Source organism: Erigeron canadensis, chromosome 4 (assembly GCF_010389155.1).
Source record: "Erigeron canadensis isolate Cc75 chromosome 4, C_canadensis_v1, whole genome shotgun sequence".
NCBI classification, from domain to species: domain Eukaryota; kingdom Viridiplantae; phylum Streptophyta; class Magnoliopsida; order Asterales; family Asteraceae; genus Erigeron; species Erigeron canadensis.
This window is the reverse complement of record NC_057764.1, coordinates 2,939,224-2,964,317: the sequence shown is the minus strand read 5'-3', so window position 1 is coordinate 2,964,317 and position 25,094 is coordinate 2,939,224. Positions and strand designations below refer to the sequence as shown.

The window sequence follows — 25,094 nt, the reverse complement described above, 5'->3', positions numbered from 1 at the left end:
TTAACGGTTGAAGAGTGAGTGAGGTTTGGATTTGAACTTTGCCATCCTTGCCGCCAACTTGCCCTTTCTTGTTTCTCTTCACCATGTCCTCTGCATTTATTCTATGAAAAAAAGTTTGAACACATGTTATCCACTAAAATATATAATAGTCACGTTCACACTAATTTGAATGATAATGTAAATGACATACCCAAAATGTAGGCAATACACAACCTCCTCCATGGCCCTTCACAACAACCCTCAATTTTTTGTATTGAGTTTAGGACAGATTTTCAATAACCAAGGACAAAATATTACCTTTTCACCATCATCTTCATCCAAACCCTTATTTAGATGTATAAAACTAATTATTACCCAATGACTATATTCGGGTCATAAAAACTTTCCTGATATAGCTGAGGTAAAGTCCAGTGAAGGCACCAGTCCACCTACCACTTAAAGTCTGAGTCTACAACTTATCGTCCAATAACGGAAAATTTAGCTTAAGCCTTTTAACCAAACTTTTTGAGTCATTTTGAAGAGTTACCCAACCCATTCTTTTAACCCAAAGGATTAAATCCACCGCCACCACTAAAAGGGTTAAGCCCCTCTACAAAAACACTGTTAATAGTTATCACGAAATTGAATTTCCATAGTACCTCATAAAACCAAAAAAAAAAAACCCGAAAGTACCTCATTTTTGGGAGTGCATTAGATTCTTCCAATACCGTCTTATTATCTCAAATACCTCAAGTTCGTCATCTTGAACAAAAAACACTCACAAATGGGCAAATCAACAATCAAGATTCCAAGCTTCCCTCTGCACTCAAACATGAAAAGCTTTTAAATTAGAAGCTAAAGATGAAATAACAGTTGAGATATTACATTCAAGAGCTTCAATAGCAAGCAGTTTATTACATTCAAGATGAATAGTATCATACATGCTCCATAACAGAGAATATATTCAGCTAATTAGCTAAATACTTATTAGGCTGAATCTAAAATTGAAATAAATATGTATAGCATAAAATTGAAAAAACCATATACAACTATCAATGAACACACTAAACAAACCCACATACCCTTCACCATCACATCTATGCAAAACTTGAGCTCGATCACATAATGAAAAATTCTATAACATAGGGAGAAACATTGAAAGAACCTGCAAACTTCAAATCTTCAACAGCACAAGTCGTTTGTGCCTCTAAAATCGAAAACTCCTCTTCAATTTTAAGCATTAACACCCTCATATTAGGCTGAATCTGTTTAAAGCCATTAAAAAAGACATGTAACATATATGTATCTATATATATAGTTACATATATATACATAACATATATTTATATACCTATATATTAGGCTGAATCAACAAAAACCATGAGCAACCACTTAATTTTCATTCAAGTAATCTAGTCATACCTCTATGTCCGTCAAGACTTACTCTTTTTATTCATGGGAACACTTTATTATCAATCTTTCCATTCCTTTGTAAAAGAAAGTCTTGGCATGTCTCTTTCATTCACCTGCAGTCAAAAGAAACAAAAAATAATAGTTAAGCATAGTAGTGCAACTTTAAAATATCAAATGATTTTTTTTCTTTTCTGCTTCTTTTACTTGCTTTCACCATTGGCAATGCCCAACTTTAAAATATCAAATGATTTTTGTATATAAATGACATTTTTAGAGAAGTGATTTGACAACTAAATAAATAAAAGCTTATGATCATTTTAACACCACAAACTATACTATCAAATTGATAAAAAAAAAAAAAATTCTTTCACACATATTATCAAACACCTTAGATGCATCAATTCTACAATATATATTATGAAATAAATAAATAAATATTCATAAAACAACAAATATCAAAACTTACACATGAATTCCAATCCAATATTCGAAGTCTAATTAGGTTATCAGCATCATCATCGGTCTTCTATCGTCATTAGAAGCCAATTCGCAATTTCATATGTCTATATCCTTGATTTGTTCTTTCATCCAAGACAAAAATGAACAAGTTTGATTTATAGCTGTATGTATACATATGGATATACAGATGTATGTATATATACATACATATACAATCATTTTCAAAAGTTGGATTGGAGATTCAAAGAAAAAAAGAAGACATGAAAGGAAGTTGTGAAAAAAAAATACATTTTAGATTTGATAAGTATGATTTGGCCTTCTCTCCATTCTTCCTCTATTTATCTTTCTCCTCACTTTCAAAAATCAAAAGGTCCGCCATTTCAATCCTGCCTTATTCCCCGCCCAAATACACATTTCAGGTTCGATAGTGTCGAGAAGGTATTAGCCACCGGTGACCGTACTTTCATAAAAGCACCATTGGGCGGCGATTCCTCTTCTCTTCTTCCTCTTGAACCTGAACAAAAAAAAGATCTCACCATCAACTCGACTAAGAGTTCCGAATCAAAAAAGTAAATTGAACTTTACTTAAGACGAAGGAACTGAGTGCCAAAAAAATCGATTTCGCTTCAAACTACTAGTAATTAAGACTAAAAGTAAGGAAGTCCTTTTCTTGACTTGGCCTGCGTTCATTATACCTACCCCATTTTTAAAGAACTTTATTTCAATCTCAACAAAGAAATGAAAGCACAACTCTTTGCTTGTTGTCCTCTTACTTACTCAATTGTGGGGGTCTCTCGGGTGTCTGATCCGATGAGTCTCGTGATGAAGAGAATTCCGATCTTCCACTAAGAAAGGTCTCGTGACGACAACTCAATTTGTCCGGTAAACTACTAGGGGGTCCCCATGGTTTATTAAAAGGGAGGGGAGCTTTGCTCCTCATCCGGGGGTTCATTTCATTCATTATGAACTAAAAAAGGTCTTAAAAACTTCTCATATAATTCATGGTCGGACATTTCATTTGTGTTTTCAGCAAGTAGGCGACGCGAATCTATTTCTTTCAATCGGATACCAAGTGCTTGGATGCGTTTGAAGCCGCGAGATGACTTACAGAAAAAAAGCTTTCTAGGTTTGTCTTCTGTCTCCGTAACAAATGGTCCATTTATTGTTGGGCTAACGACCGGGATTGAACCCGCGCGTGGTGGATCCACAATTCCCCCCCACACTAAATACACCATAAAATACACATCACTTGACATCAAAATTTCAATGTGGAAGGCTTATTTGCTTGACAATACACACAAGTGATGTCACTTGAGATCTCTTCTTTAGTATGAAAAGGGTGATTAGCTTCGACGTGGCATTAGATATGTGAAACATGTTTTGAAAACCATAAATCAAAAATCATGTCTCTGATGGGTTCAAAATGGAGACCTACGGATCCAAAGGTGGAGTCATTTCCAACTAGACTATTAGTTTAGTTGTGGTAAAATTTCAATTCAATAATGTATATAGTTATAGCTCTACATATCTTTTAATTATGTCTTCGATGGGTTTCAGAATAAAGACTACACAGTACACACACAAATGGCAACTTGTGTATACCAAATGACGTGGATAAAGATTTAATTCCTGGATTCATGTAGCAATCTTATTAATCATGTTATTATAATTTTAAATGTAATATAAATTTAATTTATAAACATGGAAAAATCAATCGAAAATAAGAAATTAAATTTTTTTCCTAATCCATTTGTATACTATTTTTCAATGAATAATATTGAATTAATCAACATGATGGTAGTATTATATTAGAGATTTGCTTCTAACTTTCGTATAATTTTTTAAATACATATTAAAAGTTAAATCGGTTTTTCCAATATGGTTGAAACTTAAACTAAAATTTTCGCTTGACTCAAAGTTATTATTTTCTTTTACAAATTCTTAGCATATTAAGCGACGTTATTTTCTATTAAACCTCTTTTCCCCCGCCCTTTCCAGTAATCACCAAAGTTATTCTTTGCATTTTTCTATGTAAGCAAATTCTTGTCAAACTTTTTTCAAATCCTCGCATATCTTTTACTCATTCACTTTAAATCGTTTCTTCAATTTTTAATATACTACTATATTTATCTCCGTGTCAAATACACGGGTTATTTTATAACACTTTAAAAATAAGATTAGTTATTAAATATGTCGATTAAAATGTAAAAAGTGTAAGTAATATTAAATCAAATTAAAATAATATAACTTTAAACATTAAATGCGGTAATTGTACTTCATCTTTTGTAATATTCTTTTGTAAACAATCTTTGTTTATATTTTTTGATATAACAGTTGTTGCTTATCATTACCTAAAGGTACTTTTCACTTTGATTCAAAATATCACAACGTATAATTTTTCGTACTTAAAATCCGGACATTGTAAGTACAACCAACTTTTGATAAAATTGTTACTAACAATTTATATGATCATTGTACCATTTAATTCTTATTTCAAAACAATTTATCAATTTGCTTAAAAAATGAACTTTTAAACTTAAAATATAAAAACTAAATGTTAAAGACAGAGTTTGAGATATAAATAAACAAAAATTAATATTAATTAATGAATTATCAGTTAATAAAATTTAAAAAAGAACTTTTATTTTAAAAAGATGATTGAATTATGTAAAGTATGTTAAAACACTTATTAGATTTTAATATTTTATATACATAAAGTATGTTAAAATAAATGTATTAAAATAATATTTATGATTCATATACTTATTGAAAATATTAGTTAACATATAAGTTGGATAATTTGAAATAAAAAATGTCTTAAATAATACGTTAAAATATATATTAATTTTTAAAATGATAAAAAATATTAAAAAATTCTCAAGTTGCTGGCTACAAAATGTAATTATAAACTATGGATAAAAAGTGTAAATTGTTGATAAAAGCAAAAATAATATAAATTAATGGGAGCTTTTTCTACTAATACCAATATAAATACTAATATATTTAAATTAATTATGACATCATCAACGTTATCAAATTATTTTGTTTATAAATACATCACATATATATAGTTATACAATATTATGTAGTATAAAAAATGTTTTGACTCTTACGAGTCGAGTCACATATATATAATTATACAACTTAGGTACTTTTCTTCTTAATTTAGATATTTAAGAAGAAAAGTAAAATAAGACAACTTGGGTTTGTTCTGATTGTGGGTATAGTGATGGATAATGGTAGGGGGTATCGTCGTGAATGTATGTGCGTTTGGGCGATGGAGTTATAAAGATTGATAATGGTGGGAATATGAGTGGGTTTCAGATTTCAGAGAATTTTGTGACATCATCATTGCTTTAAGGGTCAACAGGGGCAGCTAGTCCGTTGAGGTTTACAGTGGGGTTAATCACTTCGATACACGGTTTTATTTGAGAGTTTTGTTTACCATTTTGAAGAAAGTAACAGTTAATTTTTCCCAATTTTCCCAATTTGTTGTTGACAGTTTATGATGTTTATCAAACTGCATAGCATCAAACTGAGAAAGAAGGTACCCAAAACACGAAAATTTATGAGATGAATATAAATTTATTTATGTTTTGTTAAGAGTTAAAACAACGTGGTCATCTTGAAAGAACTTTTAAATTATTTCTCTCTAATGTACACGAATTTAATTTAGTACTATTCATATAATCAAATGTAGTAAGTAATAAGTTCATAAAAAAAAAAAGTTAAACAAAATTACCAAAAACATTAGAAAAATATCATGACTTTGAAATCACACATTTCAACACTCTGGAAGAGCGTATCACAAATTATGTACCGTAAGATAACCTTCTCAATTCCACTACGACCTATTAATTGTTAACACTATACGCAAGTTATATTTGGTACATTTTTTCAAACTCATCAACAGAGTGCCTAGACATGTTGATTTGGTGGATCCGGTTTTCGTTGATCTCATGAGTCGAATATAATACTCGATAGATTAATAGGGATCGTCAAATGACTAAAAAGTTAGTTTTTCAATGCATAGTTCCTTCTAGGTATATTTATTTGAAAAATTAGATTGTCAAATAAATTAAAGAGAAATTATCACAAATCGTCCCTGTCGTTTGCTCAATTCGCATTTTTATCCCTGTACTTTTTTATTTATCATTAGGCATCCCTGGGCTTTTCATTTTTATTGCTAGTCGTCCCTCATACAAACGTCCGTCACTTCTTATCCATTAATGCCCTCACGTGCTTGACACGTGAGGGTAAAATCGTCCATATTCATTAAAAACAAACCACAAGGACTATTTATGGTGGGGACTCTCAATCAACATCATCATCAACCTCATCTTTAACATGACAAGAAAATAAAACACAGATTCCCTCGACAATAAAAACAATAACAAATGTTAAAAAAAAAAAAAAAAAACCAATAACAACCAATCCTTTACCAGATACATGTACAATTTGTAAGCTATATACAACGAGACTTCAAAGCAAAAGGTGTTAGATTGTTAAATTCACTCCAAGACTATACCCTTTTGCAGTGCTTCCACATAATTAACTTTGTTTATTGCTACTGACCTATGAATCCCTCACATAATTAAACTTACCATCACAATTCCCAACCTTCACCACCACAATCCACCACTGCCACCACCACAGGCCCAGTAAATGCCACCTCTATCATCGCCGTAGGCCTATCCCCTGCCACCACAAGCCACCGTTGCCATCACCATAACCACCGTCGTCGGCTAACCATCACCACCACCATCCGTTTCCCTCTTGTTCATCTTTATTCTTTTCTTTCCCTCATGTTTAATACAAGTTTTAATATTGAGGATGGAAACCCACATCAAAGATTCAATCTTTTTTGTTTTCATTCGGAAGCATAACCCAGATTTGGTGCTACCGTCGACCAACCATGGTGGGTTTTCACGAGATTTTCTTTATTTCATGAGATTTCATTTAGATAGATCGTGTATATATATATATATATATATATATAAATAATTATTGTTTTGTTGATTAGATTTTTTGTTGGAAAAATTGAAATTTAGGAATGATCTTATTTGTTGAGTGATTACTTTGGGGAGTAATAACAAATGTAAACATATATATGTGTATGAATGTCTTTTGGGAAGAAATTCTGAAGATGTGAAGGTATGAAAATGTATGATTATTTTTACACAAAAATATGTATACAGGGACATAGATATAGATTTACAGTTATGTTTATGTATTTACAAATTCACTAAAATCTAATGTAATTTATGAGGAAGGAGAAAATTAGTCCCTGTGGTTTATTTTTTTTTGTTGAAATGGACGATTTTACCCTCACGTGGCAAGCACGTGAAGGCATTAATGGATAAAAAGTGACGGACGTTTGTCTGAGGGACGACTGGTAATGAAAATAAAAAGCCTAGGGATGCCTAATGATAAAAAAAAAAAGTACAGGGATGAAAATGCGAATCGAGCAAACCACATAGACGATTTGTGATAATTTCTCTAAATTAAAGTATCATTTTTAACCAAATAGTTATATAAAGTAAAATCATATAAGGAGTTCTTGAGGGTTAGCCCAACATGACTTATCCATCCATTTTGCCATTTTTGTCAATGGTGCGATTATTGTCGGCTTTATTGCTGTTAAAATGAAGTGTTTTGATTGTAATCAAATGGCTTATATTTCCTCGGGTTGAAAAAGAATATCAACGATTTGACTTTGATGTTGTTTCTTTGAAGTTCAACGATGGAATGTATTTCATTTTGTACCTTCATTTTGTGAACATTTTTATGACTAATTCTATTTTATTGTTTAATTCTTATTAACATCTATTTTATTATATATAACTATTCACGTTTCGTTATAACATTTTTTTTATTGTTGTCATTTACGATGAATTACGTAAAAAAGTAAATAGAACGGTGCAACGCACAAGTTTCGCCTAACATCTAATATACTCTGATTTTTATATTGTAAATAGTGAATACAATACCAAATATAACCTTAATTTAGTCTAAGCGGTAAAATAAATATTTCAAATTTTTTTGAATTCACAAACATGACCGTTAGAAAGGCTCCATATTATAAAACCCTGTATCAACTATCATACTATTTGAATCTGCAAAATATCCGTCTTTTTACATCTGAAAATCACAAACAAAAAATGGCCGATATTGCAACCGCTGAACAGATCCACGTTCCGACAAAGAAGAAAACCCGAAAGCCACTGAACCCACTAACCCTTTCACAAAATGAATCCAATATCGTCACAGGATCGATCTCTCAGCCATCATTGATACTGCAGAACTCTGCAGGTAAAGAAAACGTGGATCCCCTTTCACAAAACAAATCTCTAAAAACCAAGAAATCATCAAAATCAAAAAAGCCAATACAACCGGAAGTCACATTCGAAAAAGAATTTCAAGAAATGCAAGTGAAACTTGAAAAGATGACACTCGAGAAACAACAGGTTGAAGAGATGTTGAAATTGAAGGAACAAGAACTCGAGTCTTGTAACGAAGAACAAAAAAAGGTTAAATTGGAGCTTAAAAAGTTGCAGAAAATGAAAGAATTCAAACCCACTGTGGTATATCACTAACCCTTTTTTATATAATCTTTCCAGATTTATAAAAATGCATGCTTTTTATATAATCTTTTGATATAAGGGAACTGACAGAATCTTGGTTCTTGGTTTTGGGTTTCAATTAAATTAGGGTTTGTAACTTAAATTGGGAATTATTGGATAATTTATAATTAGGGTTTGTATCTTAAATTGGGAATTATTGGATAATTTATAATTAGGGTTTGTATCTTAAATTGGGAATTATAGGACAATTTATAATTAGGGTTTTAATTACCTGTCAGAAACATTTCTTGTGTTTCGATTCTTGCTCTTGAAATTCTTGATTGTCAATAATGAAAGTTCTTGATTTATAAGCTAGGGTGTTTATATAGATACTCGACCCATTATCGCTACCATTGCGTAGATAGGGTTCTTTAAATTTTCGGTTGCATCTTATATGAGGGTAGTAATAATCTGGTCTGTATAGCGATTTATATGCAATGTTCTTGTTTTTCGGGACTGCGTTATGTATCTTGAAGTGTAATGTTGGGGTGCTTAAAATCTTTGTTGGGCTTGATGATTGGTTCTTGAATTGGGAAACTTAAAAACTATGAAATCGATCATCTGTTTTCTATCTATTGCAGACACTGCCCCTTTTGCAATCTGTGAAAGACAAAGATCAAGTGACCAAGAAGAAGAAGGGTGGCCAAGATACTAAAAAGCCAGCAACTCCTTACATTATGTGGTGCAAGGAGCATTGGACTGAGGCAAGCAGCAAACTTTTCTCTAGTATTTTGGGTTTTTTTTTTGTGTGTGGCAAATCTATGGTTATGAAACATGTGAGAAACTTGATGACATTGTGAAAACTTTAATGATCTTTTGTAGGTGAAGAACGAAAACCCAGATGCAGAGTTCAGTGAAATAGCAAGCATTTTGGGTGGGAAATGGAAGATGGTAACGCCTGAAGAGAAAAAGCCTTATGAGGAGAAATATCAGATTGAGAAGGTGGTGTATTCGAAAATTGTGGACAACGAAAAGAGAGAAAATGAAGCTATGAAGCTCTTGAATGAAGAACAGAAGCAGAAAACAGCTATGGAGTTGCTTGAGCAATATATGCAGTTTAAACAAGAAGCTGAGAATGAGGGAGATAACAAGAAGAACAAGTAGTTATCCTATTTACTTCGATCTTAATCTTAAATATGTGAATGTGATACACTTTGTGGTTTGGTTATGAGTCATTTTTGTTTGTAAGTTGATGAATTTTTCTGCATACAGGAAGGAGAAAGATCCATTGAAGCCAAAACGTCCAGAGTCTGCGTATTTCTTGTTTATAAAGGAGAGGCGCGCTGCTTTGATTGCTGAAAATAAGAGTGTTGTGGAGGTAATTAATATTTGGAGGATCAAATTAGTCACAACTTGTGTCCTTTACATATCAAATATATGTGGTGGAAATTAAGAGTATTGTGGAGGTAATTAATATTTGGTGTTGGCAGATTGCTAAGATAACAGGAGAAGAATGGAAGAACATGACAGAGGAGCAAAAATCTCACTATGAAAAAATAGCAAAGGCGAATAATGTAAAATATACACAAGAAATGGAAGTTTACAAGCAGAATAAAGAAGAGGAAGCTGAAATAGCCAAGAAGGAAGAAGATGAGCTTTTGAAAGTTTTAAAGCAGGAAGCTTTACAGTTGCTTAGAAAAAAAGAGAAAACCGAAACCATCATTAAGGTTAGCGTCCTTATTTTAGATGTTATTGTTTGGTTCTCTTAATGGCTTTTAAGATGTCACTTAATCGAGATTTTCTTGTTATTTTTGTAGAAGACAAAAGATAAGAAGAACAAAAAGAAGGAAGAGAAGAAAAACAAGAGAATCGATGATCCTAGCAAGCCCAAGCGCCCTCCATCTTCATTTCTCCTGTTCAGGTAGCTTCTTTGATATCCATTTCAAGATATGATGGCTCAAACAGTTGCCCATTTCAAGATTTAGCTCTTATAAAGTTCTTTAGCATATTCATTGATAATCATGTGTTTGGATTTACCAGCAAAGAGACAAGGAAGGATCTGTCGAAAGAGAAGCCAGGAATCAGCAATGCCCAACTCACTGCTCTCATTTCGGTGAAGTGGAAAGATTTAAGTGAAGAACAGAAACAGAAATGGAACAGTGAGGCTGCAGAAGCTATGGAAATTTACAAGAAGGAAATTGCAGAGTATAACAAGAATGCTGCAGAGATCCCTAATGATAACTAGCGTTGATGATCTTCTATGATGTTCAACTGGTTCTGTTGAATAACAATTGCGTCTTTTCATTCATCATTACATATTACCGCAGCAACTTGAACCGAAGATCCTTGACAAAGATGTCTGTTGTCGAGTGGTTTACCAGTTGTTCAATGTCAGATTTGTTTGTGTAGACGTGGCCAAACACAACCAAATTCTATTACGGACATTTTGGTTTTACTTGTACCAAATTTATCCCCAATTTGGTTTTTATCAAAGATTAGTTTTTATGTTTGAAGTTACAGTTGTTAATGAACAAATGTTAGGGGTAAAATGAAAAAGCACCCACAATGGAGACAGCCGCTATAACAACCATCTCTTCATAGAAACATAACGTTAAAAAAACATTGTTGATAAGTATTATTAATGCACAACGATAACAACATAGTAGAAAGGTGTGGTGGTCGAGAGGGGAAGACATCGAGTTCTCGGTTGTTCATGTCAATCTTAACAAAAGTGAATAACTCAACATTCTCAAGGATAGAGCAGGGCAGCAGGCTGCGCTAGCCATCCATTAACGAATTTGTTTAGTTCCTAAGTCACGAGCAGCCCATTAAAGGTACCTTTTGTGTTGACCATTAATATCTAGTTCCGCACAAAACTAAACTGAAACCCCACCTTTTGCGTCATGGTGCCTGGGATTGACCTTTGACATTTTGACCCATACATATTAAAACCAACCTATTTCGCCTAATATTAGATCATTTCATAAGTGGAGACTCTAAATGTTCTATTTCTCGTTAATCTTTTTGAGAGAACTTAATAGGATGTTTTTGGTTGCATCTGAACATATGCATCTTTTAATTAGCAGAAGTGGTCACTATTGAGCTAATAATAATAGTTCAAATAAAAGTAACATTTTTTTTTTTTTTACCGTGGACTGAAATTACTGATATCATGCTTCATATAATAATCTCAGTATACTCGAATATTGAACTTTTGAAACTAAGCTGAATACGAAACGCGTCAAAAGACTAAATCAAAAGTGTTTTCAAATCCACAAAACCTTCTAAATGACGATACTAATATTGCTACATACTGTAATTAATAATTCAATTAACAATATACTTTTCGTAATGTTATGTAATAGATAAAACATTTGTAAGTTTCATTTTAGACCCATGCTAGAAATACACACCTGCGTGTTGCCGCGGAGCTTTTATAGTAACGTCGTGGACAATGATTCATTAAGCTTAAACATGTTGCCGCAGATTATATTACACACCTTGCGGCGAGACTCAAGTAGATTATCATTTCAGATGACAATGTTTTGGTACAAATTTGAAAAAGTCACCAACAAACATTTATTTGACATTGTAACAATAAAGCATTTTATTGATAGGCTAAAATGTAAAAGATAAAAACTTTAGGGGGTTAAAAGGTAAAGACGTAAAAGTTGATGGGCTAAACTGTAAAAAGAAAAAACTTTGGAGGTTAAAAAGTAAAGAGAAAACTTTATGGAGTTAAAATGTAAAGCAGTAAAAGGTGATGGGCTTAAATGTAAAATGTAAAATCTTTAGGGGGTTAAAAAGTAAAGATTTCAAAGTTGCATGCATGTGTAGGCCTATGCATAGAAACTTGTAAAAATCCACTTGGTTTTTAGTATATATATATAAATTAAAAAACTTGGTTTTTAGTATATATATATATATAAATTAAAAACTTTATTCGTTCAACTGTTTAGGAGTTAAAGGCCTTCATCTAGAACTTATCTCCGAGTTTGCTACTTACATTTTCTGAACAGCTCTTCTAATAATGCTATATAGTTGCTTCGAATTTGCGCAAGTTTGTTGACTATTAGGTAAAGTTAGCAGTGCGTTTTTTTTTTTTTTTTTTCTTTAAAGTTTTTTTTTAATAGCCATGGTTGGGTCAAGTGACTTGGCTCACTGGTCAAATGGGTAAAGTTTGTGTGGAGACATTATTGGGTTGATGTAAAACACTTTATTTTCAAGAATCCTAATTTGACATATCGACTTATTTCATTTTAGATACTCAGTTTATGCGCCCGTAAGATATAAAGGATAGCTCGCTAACCGAAATGCAAAGTTTATCAACATATAAATGCCTTCCAATCTGACCCAGATGACACAACCCATAAAATGACGCCTGTAAGGAAACAATTACTACAAAAAAATTGACTTTTGACACGGTCGAAAAGTATCTTTTGACATGGTTATGAGCCCGTGTAAAAGGGTAGTGTAACTAATGCTTACCACCTTTATACACGGTTTTATGCCCGTGTCAAAAGGGTTATCTTTTGACACGGTTCTTCACCCGTGTAAGAAACACTAATATAACTGTGTCTGAAAAGTACTTTTTAACATATTTGCTTCCCAACCGTGTATGATTTCAATAACATTTTTCCTAAAAATATGTTCTGTATACCAGTCCTGTATGCCATCTGCACAGCTTACAAATTATACTATCCTATACACTTTAATAATCCATACCAATACTCACAATGTTATTATGACTTTACTCATTCATTCAAACATCATATAAAAAGCAAAGATCATAAACACACACACACACACACACACACACACACACACATATATATATATATATATATATCCAAATGCCCCGTGAGTTTACAAAAACACCATCAAGATGAAACATATTCGAAGACATTAAAGATAACATACATATATGCAGCATCTTTGTTAAAGAGATCTACTTAGCTATGGATAAATTAAGATCTAAAGCTTACAAAGACATACTATGGTTTAAAGTAGCAAATATTTAGCCGCTTGACAATTGAGATAGCAATTCCATCCACTTCAGCTTTCGAAAAACATTGTGTTTTCCATGGAGGTTACAAATGAATATCAATATATGAAACCATAATGATTGACAAAATACCATGTTTCATATAGAATAAGAAAATTTTAATACAAATCTAAAACAGACCTTCTGAGGAAAAGTATATTGATGTTCCATCACAAAGTGACACAACCATTTGCAAATATAGTGCCACACTCCCATGATTCCTTTTGCTAATTGCACTAGATTGTAAAGAAAATATAACAATCAGACAAATGAAAGCATAAACATAAAGTTGCAAAATAAATAATTAACTATATACCTCAGCCATGATCCATGTCACTGGTCTAGCCAAAATACTTGGACTATATTTTATAATAGCCCTATATGGAAAACAATATGTTAGTTTGAGCTATTAAATAAACATACAAAAATAGTCAACTCAAATAAAATGCATACCATGAAAGAAAAAAAAACATTGTTTTAGTCGATATCAAAAGAGCAGCCATAACAAGTGTATAAAAGTATCATAATTTCAAAAGCTAACACGGGACCAAATGCATGCATATAAAACAATCCAACAAAAGTAGGTATCTAATATGGCAACAACCAAAGATATATATATATATAACGAACTCATTATATACACACAAAGAGCAGCAATATAGTAGAGTTGTTTTATATATAGAGATAAAAAGCAGCAGCAGTGTAACACGATATTATATACACGAAAACAGCAGCAACAGTAGTGTAACGCTATAATTCCACATACAATTACCTTTGACAGCAACAGCAGTATAACAGAGTTGTTTTGGCAGCATATAATGCACGATTACTTTAGATAAACTTTGAATAGCAACATTATTCTTGGTCATACCGACCTAATCCTAACCCTAATTCAAACATATATACACACAATATGTAAAACAAGCTTTAACTACAGACCACACCAACATATACATACACTAACCCGTCTAACTATACATATAAACACGGGAGCCTGACTACACGAATACTAGTAGCATTACTAGCCGGTTTACTACACCCGACTGCCTAACTACATAAGTACTAGCCTATACACTTGTCAGGCACCGGGCATAAAAAAACTTGCCAACAACAAAATACAGATTAACTTATTAACTATGAACAAGCAAACAGTAGTACATATAAAATAAACAAGGTTGTATATATTAAAAGCGTGACAGCAACCAAAACTGGAAACATTACACATAACATATCAATAAATTACTTACTTGTCAAGTAATGATTGATCATATATAATTCTGGCTTCCTTTTAGATTTCGCATGGGTTGAATCCAAAACATAGACAGTGCGACTTCTACGCAAGACCAGTAAGAGCACCCAATGATTCCTATCATTTAAATTGATTCAAAATAATAACTATTATCAATAAAACTAAAACTAGAAACTTAAAATCTTACAACAGTTAATGAAGTTAGATAGAGGTACTTACCAATCCATACATGGTGCAATGAAAAACTCTTTGTTTTTGTTGTGTGATGCGGTAAATGCATCATAGATTAGATGAGTTACATGTGAAGGTGAAGACTGTATCTGAAGATCGCCAATTGAATTCGGGTGTATAAAAGCACAACGGTTGTTCCTTGCCTTTTGGGACAATAACAAATGTAGTCCGCTAAAAAGTTCAATAGGTAGTAAAGTGACATTATAGATACAACAAAGTGAAAGCATATATATTTAACTTACTTCATATATGCCGCAATGATGCTCGACTCCAGCCAACCTTCCGTCAATAAGTCATACAAATCTTCATAGCATAATGTGATCAACGTTTTCTCGGCTCCAAAAACCTCATTCCCAGCTTCAACAGTAACCCCCACTCGACACCACTCATCATTGGACTTCAAACGGGAATAAAACCTCTATAAATCTGGTGGTCGAGAACGTATTCTAGGAGGCATATTGACACTGATTGATTGATTCACTTTAGGCTTTTCAGACATCTTTTGCCTTTTAGAATGCACCACAATATCTTTATTTTGAGCCTACACTAAAATATGAGAATTTAATTTGATTAACATGTATTTATGTGTTATTTCAGCAAAAGCAAGCAGTTACATGTTGAACTTGGGATGAAGTCGATACCAGAAACTTTTGTGATTGACTTTTTTCGACCATGCGTGTTGGTTTTGCAACATTCATTTTGGGGACATGCTAAAAGTATGATTTAATGTTAGAAAGTGATAAGTTACTTTACGAGATGTGCTAACAATTATAGAATATGCCGATTTAGCATTACAAAAGTCTAGATACAACAATATTAGTTGAAAATAGAATTGAAAGGAGTTTAACAACAAACTGTCCAGGTTTTAATACAAGAAAAAAAAGTCAGATTTAAGTTTTGGCACAAAACACCTACGAGTCAGGTTTAGAACACCAGTTCGAGTTTTAGTACAAACAGAGTAACAATTCAGATTTTAAAGCAAATAACTAACTTTGTTTGGGTCATAGTGTAAGCAGATTTTTAAGCACAAATAACTTGATGTTCGACATTTACAAATCACACTTGCAGATCGGTTTTAGCATGCAATTCGGGTTTTAATACATTGAGAAGCTGCAAATAGGGTTTTAGTTCACAAAGACCACACTTAACTCAAGTGACAGGTCATCAAGTCAGTTCGGTTTTTAGCTCACACTTAGTAGTATTAATACTACTTCTACCATGTACATATATCAATGACATAAATACATAAGATATGAGTGGCTAATTTGAGAAATAGCCATAAGTAAAGTGGTAAACTATGTTTTGATGTGTCAAAAATCATTCTCTAGTATTGATTGTGACCATCTACTACTTGATAAGTCAAAAATCGTTAATTGTTTGCAAATCAAAAGCTGGGTTTTAAAATAATGAAAAAAGTAGTGTCTCTAAATCAAATAAATTAGCAAGTATATATATATATATATATATATATATATGAAAAGTGAATATAAGGATGTCCGGCACCTAAGTTTAGGTGTGGAACCCCACACATACAGATATTTTAATATTTTTTGATTAATGAATAAATGTTTGGCCCCCCATAAATTTTATGGACTAAAAAAATAATATGCGAGTGTTCCACACCTAAGCTTAGCTACCGAACAACCTTATATTACCACCTCCATATATATATATATATATATATATAGGTCTTTAGTAAAATATAACAAGTATTAATGTAAAACAAGTAAAATAATAGGTTTCTCTTCACTAAAGATCACTGTGCATCATGAAAATCATCGTGCATCAATTACTTTGTGAATCTCCGTGCATCAAATTAACCATGATCTAAGGGTCAAGATCTTATCTTATTTGTTTTACTTTAGAGAAATTATCACAAATCATCCATGTGGTTTGCTCGATTCGCATTTTCATCCCTTTTTTTGTCATTAGGTGTCTGTGTACTTTTCATTTTCATTGCCAACCGTCCCTAATGCTAACAACCCTTAGTTTTGCTTCGTTAAACCCCACATGTGCAATGCACATGAGGGTATAATTGTCAAGTTCCTAACTGATGATATACCCATACGGAGCCCTAGCTCCATACCCGAAACAGAAACTGAATACAAAGACACCTTCGTACAGGTAATAAGTATATATGCCCATAACGGAGTTGAACATCCGATCTATTTGATTATCCCGGAGCACCAAAGGTAGCAAGTACCCAGCTCCGAGGAGACATACAAGGGAGATCGGATAAAGATCTTCCTCACGATTATCCTATTAAACATATATCGAAGCTCCGATATATTCGGACATGGCTTGGTAACAAGATTATCACAAATCTTCTCAAGAAGGAAACAAGATATTCATAAAGGAGGAAGAGATTTACCCTAATTCTCTTACTCTCCTCTCCAAGTCATCTATCCTCTTTATAAATAAAGGAAGAGCCATACGGCACGATCATACGCATCACACACATAACCCTCATTCATAGTTTATTCGACCTCCGAGTAAACCCTAAAATAAACCCTCAAATCCTAAGTCGGACATAACGGCCTAGGATCAACAAAACAATAGGCGTAAAGCGGTCTTCGACCCTATGACCGTATGGGAATCGCCGATAAACACCAACAACTACACTCACACTGAGTAAATAAAGAACCTCGTAAAAAGGAGGGACTAATAAAAAAAAACCCTAAAAAGATGGCTAGGTTGACCTTTTTGCAGAATGGAGAACGAGCGAATAAAGGGGTACCCACACCCAGACCCAGAAACCATGCCTCCATCAACGAGGCAGGTAGCGGAGCCAAGACCGACAATGCTCAGCCCCCACAACCCCCGTAAGCAGGTTAAGGAAAATTCCGGATCACCAGAAAGCAGCCAGTGAAAGCTAACGCAGTGTAGACTTTACTATGTAAAGGCCTTCTGCCTTGTATTTTTTCAAAAATTGCTTTCAAATAAGATCGCTCAGAGTACCATGCGCAAAATATACATGTATATGAAAGACTTTATGAGAAGTTCAGGGGACGCCCGATAACGCTTCCATAAAGCAATTACGTCATAAGATGACTGCCATAAAACAATTAAGTTAAAAGGCGACAGTCATAAGACAATATATAAGCTCCAAACATAATTGTAGTAGCTCAGCCCAAATTCATGGACAAAGCCTTCGTGACAAAATGATCAACAAGGCATGTCCAAATAAGGCCTTAAGGAATAAGTCTTGAAAATGTAAAAGCTAGTAGATTGCCTTACCAACATCTTGAAAAGGCATATACCAGTAGATAATCCGCAAACATAAGGCTAAACAAATAAAATCATTAGGGAGGAACAATCTACAAAGGAGAAAAGGAAGGAAGAAGAATCCAATAAAGAAACAAACAAACTTTTGGACATAATGTTCAAACGATTCACATAATAGGAACTTGGATCAACTGAGAGAGGGAAGCGTCAGGATCTGCGGATAGGGCACACAAGTATTGAGAGTGAATATCCTCAAGATCACTCATAGCTTTGTAAAGAGGACCTATGGTATGCCTTACAAGCTCAGAACCATGGAAAGATATGCGCCCTTCTGCAGCAAGAACACGAATAAGTTCTGAGTCGGCATCCACCCTATTTGCATTACAAAGGCTCGAAATCTTCGCACCAACGTCGGGCCCATTCAGAAACTCCCTGCAAGCGTGCGGAATCACTTTAGTAATAAGCTGCCTATACTTCCCTCTCAGCTCCACATAGGCAAAGCGATCACTAACAAGCATTGCATCCTTAGCAGACAAGTCCTCCCTCAGCAATACAACTTCCTCCTTCTTCGAACGAACCCCTCACGAACAACTTCAAGTTTTGTAGTCAACCCACTCAACCTAACCTCCAAATCAGAAACCTTAAACTCCAAAGATAGTTTCTCTACCTTCAACTTCTCAACCTGTTCGGCTGATGGCCCTGTATCCTCTAAAAGTTCACGAAGTCTTGAGTCCAACACGTTACCAATCATGGCTGAGCAGAAAGATGACTGATTAAACAACTCGGAAAGCTGTGAAGAATTCAGATTTGCTAGCTTTGAAACCCACTTAAGGGGGTTATAGAGCTAAGGGCGTGGTAGCAAGATCGCCCATTAGGAGCTTGGGTCAGAGGATTAAAACCTACAAAAATAAAAAAGAATTAATAAGGAAGAATTTTAAACATCAAGCGCAAGCAACTTCTATGCAGACGGAAATCTCCAGACTTCTTCGCCTTCTTCCTAGAGGAAGAAACATTGGACCTCCTTGAGGAAGTCTTTTTTCTACTGCTCAGGCGACCGACAACGGTACCCTGCTCATCCTCGGGTTGATCATCTTGCTCTCCACTAGTGGGGAAGTCTGAAACTTCAACAACAGGAGGACCAACCGAGCCAGCCTCTTGAGAAATAGCCTCACCCGCTTGACATATGGCCTCAAGACCCGCCTGATCAACAGCCTGCGAATCACTACCGGAGGTCCCTAACCCTAAAACCGGAGCGGAGGGCGCAACCTTCATAACCAACTGAGTAAGAAATGATTGTCTATTTATCATTTGCTTAAAAGCCATCCCGCAAAAATACAGTATATGGGAATAAACAACCTCCAGACAGAAGGACAACCCTAATAAGGCCAATCGCGATAGGAAAGATGGATGGGCAAAAGCAGGCATTATCTAATTAAGATAATCCCACAACACATTTCAGAGAAAATTGGGACAAATGGAATACAGGCAGGGAAACACAGGATCTATAAATTGAGACACTAACAAAGGATGCGGCACAACAGTTATATAAAGCTACATATTATCAATTAGGGTTTCAGGAGGACGGAATTAATCCAATTCGCATCACAAGAAGATGAAATCAAGTTAAAAATACGTACCTCGTTTGACAAAACAGTTGTATTGAGAATACAACGGATGAATCGTTGAAGTCACAGCTGCCGGAAAAAGGTATTATATTTCTTATTTTTGTTTCTTATAATATTTATATGTGTGAGGAATGAGAGTATTTTGGCAGAAGCCACTACTCAAAATCCGCACAGGCGAATACATACACAATACGTATCTCAGGATTTTTGGCCCAATACGCGCACGTTGTTCAAGTAACCTCCGTAAGGGGTAACCTACGGAGCAGATATGTAATTGAGTCTAATGCGACATCCTACAGATAGCATCTCCCATCAGACTGGGCTTGATGATATACCCATACGGAGCCCTAGCTCCGTACCTGAAGTAGAAACTGAATACGAAGCCACCTTCGTACAGGTAATAAGTATATATGCCCATAACGGAGCTTAACCTTCGATCAATATGATTATCCAGGAGCACCGAAGGTAGTAAGTACCCAGCTTCGAGGAGACATACAAGGGAGATCGGATAAAGATCTTCCTCATGATTATCCTATTAAACATATATCGAAGCTACGATATATTCGGACACGGCTTGGTAACAGGATTACCACAAATCTTCTCAAGAAGGAAACAAGATATTCATAAAGGAGGAAGATATTTACCCTAATTCTCTTACCCATCTCTCCAAGTCATTAACCCTCTATATAAATAGAGGAAGAGCCATACGGCACGATCATATTCATCACATACATAACCCTCATTCATAGTTTATTCGACCTCCGAGTTAACCCTAAAACAAACCCTGAAATCCTAAGTCGGACATAACAACCTAGGATCAACAAAACAATAGGCGTAAAGGAATCGCCGATAAACACCAACAACCACACTCAAACCTCCGGTTGAGCCATAATGCGATTATTTGATCAAACACTAACCACATGGACTAGGTGTAATAAAACATCGGATTATAAAAAAGTCTTTGTTTTCCTTCTCCCACACAACTCCAACCACTAATTCTGACCGGCCGACCAACACCACCTGCCACCGCTGGAAAACTTCGCCGAAAACCGAGAACCACCATCCCACTATGGTTACCAAAACATTGAAAAAAGTGAACCATTTCTGTCCCGAAAATATTGACAAAACAGTGATGGTTCATGGTGGTGATAAAAGGTGGTGAAGAATGGTGGTCTATTGCGGTTCGAACAAAAACCGAAGAGAAAAACAAAATAATTGAGCATGCTCAGATGTATAACAAACTGTATTGAAGCTTGAACGTCTCTTCTTCTTTCTAGACCGTCGTTAGATGGTTGTAGTCCGGTGGTGCGTGGCTGTGTTAGGGAGAAATAGAAGAAAAAAAAGAAAGGATTTAGGGTTTTTTTGGGAGAGAGGTGAAATGAGTTTGTTTAAAAGATCGTTACTTACGTTTCATATTTTTCCTGGGATGTTATGGAGTCGTGTAGTGGTGGCTGGAAATTGAAACATCAACAACAACGATGGTAGAGTGGCGGAGCAGCAGCAGCGGCGACGGTTTCGTGGTTTTGAATAAGTAATTAAGGCTTAGGTTAGAGATGAAACCCTAACTGTTGTTGCCTTGTTGGGGATGATGGCCGGAGTTTTTTATGGTGAAAAAAAGCGGCGGTAGGAGGTTGTGAAGGTGACCGGAAGTTTGGTTGGTGATGGGAGTGAGAGAGGGAAGAAGATGATGAGTTTTTTCCTTTTATTACAAATAGTCGCTCAAATATGTTTTATCACAAATAGTCCCTATGGTTACATACGTACGTATAGGTATGGTTGTACTGACAGTTTACATTCCTCCTGTTTGAGCATTCCTCCTGTTTGAGCTCCTTGCTGAAGACTTTGTTTATTATGTTCCTACATTTTATGCTGTTATTTGCGTACTATTGTTGCTAGAGTTTATGTACTTTGCTAAGGTATTGTTAGGCTGTACGTTTGCTACTCTTCCCTACTCTTAAGGTAGACATACCCAGCGGACCCAACTGACAGTTATATCTTCTTATCATGTTCTCGACAGACAGGTATAAACACTTTACCCTTTTACGGCTTTTACATCATCTTGGCCAGAGGTCCTTATGGAAGCAGTCTCTCTACCTTTGGGTAGAAGTAATACTGTCTACAACTTACCTCCCTCATACCCCGCTCAGGGATTGGGTACAGTTGTTGTTGCTGTTGTAGTCTCTATGGTTACAAAATGAACGAAAATGCCCTGCACATGAGGGGTTTAACAGATGAAAATTAACGGTTGTTAGTGGCAGGGATGACTAGCGATGGAAATGCAAAGTACAGTACACCTAATGATAAAAAAAGCACAGAGATCAAAATGCGAATTTGAGCAAACCACAAGGACGATTTGTAACAATTTCTCTTTACTTTAATAATTGTTTTACAATAACCAAACCATATATATATATATATATATATATGAAATGCATAAATCCATTACCTTTCATTGACACGTTCGAAGAAAAATATAAAATTTCGGTATTTTTTATCCAAAAAGATTACAATATAGAGTCATCAACGTGAAAATCGATGTATCTCGGTAATTGCTACCGTGCCATAATTGATCACTAAGTTTTTATAGTTAAATGTTACTTTTTACAATACAATATTTATTATAAAATATTGCTATTTTGTACTGTATTTGAGAGATCGATTTTGATTCAAGTTACTGTATTATAATAATTATTGTCTACCACGGTTTTTAGTTAACATATAAGTATTATTAGCAATAATAAAAAAAGAAATTAAGGAATTAGCTCTTCAAAAATAGGAAAGCTAACCTATGGAATCATGTGTTGAATGGGAAAAACACTTTAGAAGGGGATTCCATCATTGAATCTTGACCCTTAATTTTAATACAAATGCCATGATTATTCTAACTTGACTTAGAAACTTATAGACAGATAAGACATTTGAGAGAAAAGGGGAGAAAGATATTTGGGAATATTTTGTGTAATGGATTAACTGAATATACAAGGAATAACCGTCCTATATATATATATATACAAGAGGATAAACTTATACACGTGTCTAACTACTTGAAACGACCAATCCTAACAGCTTTCTAACTATCTTTCCTATATAATTACATATTATTACAATCAGTAAAGTATTTACAATGCCAAATATATTGTGTAGTGATATTGTTAATGCAAGGTGTAGAGTTTACACCTTTACCCCCCGCAAGTTGGTAGTGTGAATGGATCATAAAGGCCAAACTTGGAAATACATCTGTGATGAGGTGTTCTACTAAGGCCTTTTGTCAATACATCTGCAGTTTGATGGTTGGTGGGAATGAATCGAGGTAGAATATGACCATCTTTAACTTTGTCCCTCACAAAATGGCAGTCAATCTCAATATGTTTGGTGCGAGCATGTTGAACAGGTGTTTAGTAGATCAACGACATATTTGCGTTGAGACATGCAAAGACCTTTGGAATTCCTGAGAAATTCAATACCCAAATAGTAATGTAATGCACCCAAGTCTTTGATGCTGAATTTGGAATCAAGTTGCTGTTTGATTTGAGAGATGAGGGTATTGTTGGATCCAACAATCAATATATCATCTACAAAAACAACTAGGGCAGTGAAGTCATCTTGGGATGAGAGGGTGAAGAGAAATGTATTGTTTAAAACCAAGTTGAAGCAGGATGGTAGTAAGCTTGTGAAACCATTGTCTGTTAGCTTGTTTGAGTCCATATAATGACTTGTTGAGCTTGCAGACTGTGTTTGGAGGTACATGTTGTTTGTAACCTTGAGGTAGAGATATGTAAACCTCTTCATTGAGATCCCCATGAAGGAATTCATTGTTTATGTCTATTGGCTCAAATATCCAGTTTTGATTAACAACCATTGCCAAGAGAGTTCTCACAGTAACCATCTTTGCTACAGGAGCAAAGGTTTCTATGTAGTCATGTAACACCCCGACAGCGGCGGAAAACTCGGGATGTAAGATAAAGCACACACGCACATGGATGTTACATAGGAATACTAAATGAGTGCATACATTAAGCATAATAGTAGTCATCACACACAAGTTAAAACAAGCATTCAAATAGAGATGAGATAAGTTCCCACACAGGGGAAAAGGTTAGGCATATTGCCATTAAGCATAAACAAGAGCATGCAAACTTCAAAACCTAGCCTGCGGTCTGCTAAGAGTCCCATGCTACCAATCCTAGCCACGGTTAGCTTGAATACCTGAAAGGAATACTTAAACGTGTCAACACAAAGGTTGGTGAGTTCGTAGGTTTGAGTTCATAACAAGAGGTATAAAAACGTTTTGTGCCGTCAATAGAATTCGAGAGTAAAGTAGTATAGTGTGGCTAGAGACCAACTTGCACATAAGTAAGTGTTTGTATATAATCGTGCACACACAATCATCAACATGACCGGCAAGTATGTACAAAGCGAGCACACACAATCCTCAACAGGACCGACTAATATGTATACGCGAACACACACAATCCTCAACAAGACCGGCTCATATGTAATAAGCGAGCACACACAATCCTCAACAGGACCGGCTGATATGTAACAAGTAGTCAGATAGCCATAGAGTAATAAAAGTAGTTACGGCATATATAAAAACATATGTAGTATTCCTTTCACCCCAAAACATAAGTAAAGAAAAAGGGGCTACGAAGACTCACAGTGATCCGGTACAAGCGTAGTTTATAAGCATAGAGAATGAGCACAGATATAAGTAAGATATATCTATTTAAATCCAATTATGTCTTGATGTCAACCTAATCACAAGTCATTGAACATATATGAATACATGTATTAGTTATTGTGATTAATTAATCATTGAAATAACCTTGATGAACTGATGATTTGGTCCTTTGATGATTCTTTGAACATCTTGACTCAAAAGCGTTTTAAATGCACTTTAAATACATGAACTGGACTCGAAATGAACGTCTTTGAACTCACACCTAAATACTTATCGTGTTAATGAGTTGAACATGACTTTAGAAAGGAACTTTAGCCTTAGAACTTAATATAGTTGTTCATAGAACTCGTTCTTTAGTAATTTAGTTAGCACATGTCTTATGTGTACTCAATTAAGGTTTGCACTTGGTTCGTTGTTTTAGATCGACTCATGAACTAGCTCGATGTTAATAAGTAGCCTTTAATGTGTTTAATCGAATGATAATGATGTTATGAACTTGGTTTGGTGTTAAAGAATTAAGTATGGTGTGTTATAGAACATGTACATGTTGTTTTATGATTGCATGAAGTCGTCCTAGGGTTTTAGGGTTCCAAGATCGTCCCTCAGGTGCAAGATCGTCCTAGCT

At 34.5% G+C, this 25,094-nt stretch overlaps 1 protein-coding gene across 1 annotated transcript; it reads left to right on the top strand.

The window, feature by feature from the left end:
• Positions 1–7,977: 7,977 nt before the first annotated feature.
• Positions 7,978–10,927, top strand: LOC122596371 (high mobility group B protein 13-like). Its single transcript, XM_043768938.1, has 7 exons — positions 7,978–8,435; positions 9,056–9,178; positions 9,297–9,574; positions 9,687–9,792; positions 9,905–10,141; positions 10,232–10,335; positions 10,455–10,927. Exons 1-7 carry the CDS (start codon positions 8,013–8,015, stop codon positions 10,657–10,659), a joined length of 1,476 nt encoding a protein of 491 aa, XP_043624873.1. The 5' UTR covers positions 7,978–8,012; the 3' UTR covers positions 10,660–10,927.
• The last annotated feature ends 14,167 nt before the right edge of the window (positions 10,928–25,094 follow it).

Bases quoted from the DNA above. Each gene is read 5' to 3' on its own strand.
- LOC122596371 (XM_043768938.1), top strand. From the start codon at position 8,013: ATGGCCGATATTGCAACCGCTGAACAGATCCACGTTCCGACAAAGAAG. The intron at 9,575-9,686 runs GTAGTTATCCTA...TTCTGCATACAG, and splicing joins GGAGATAACAAGAAGAACAA to GAAGGAGAAAGATCCATTGA. The intron at 10,336-10,454 runs GTAGCTTCTTTG...TGGATTTACCAG, and splicing joins TCTTCATTTCTCCTGTTCAG to CAAAGAGACAAGGAAGGATC.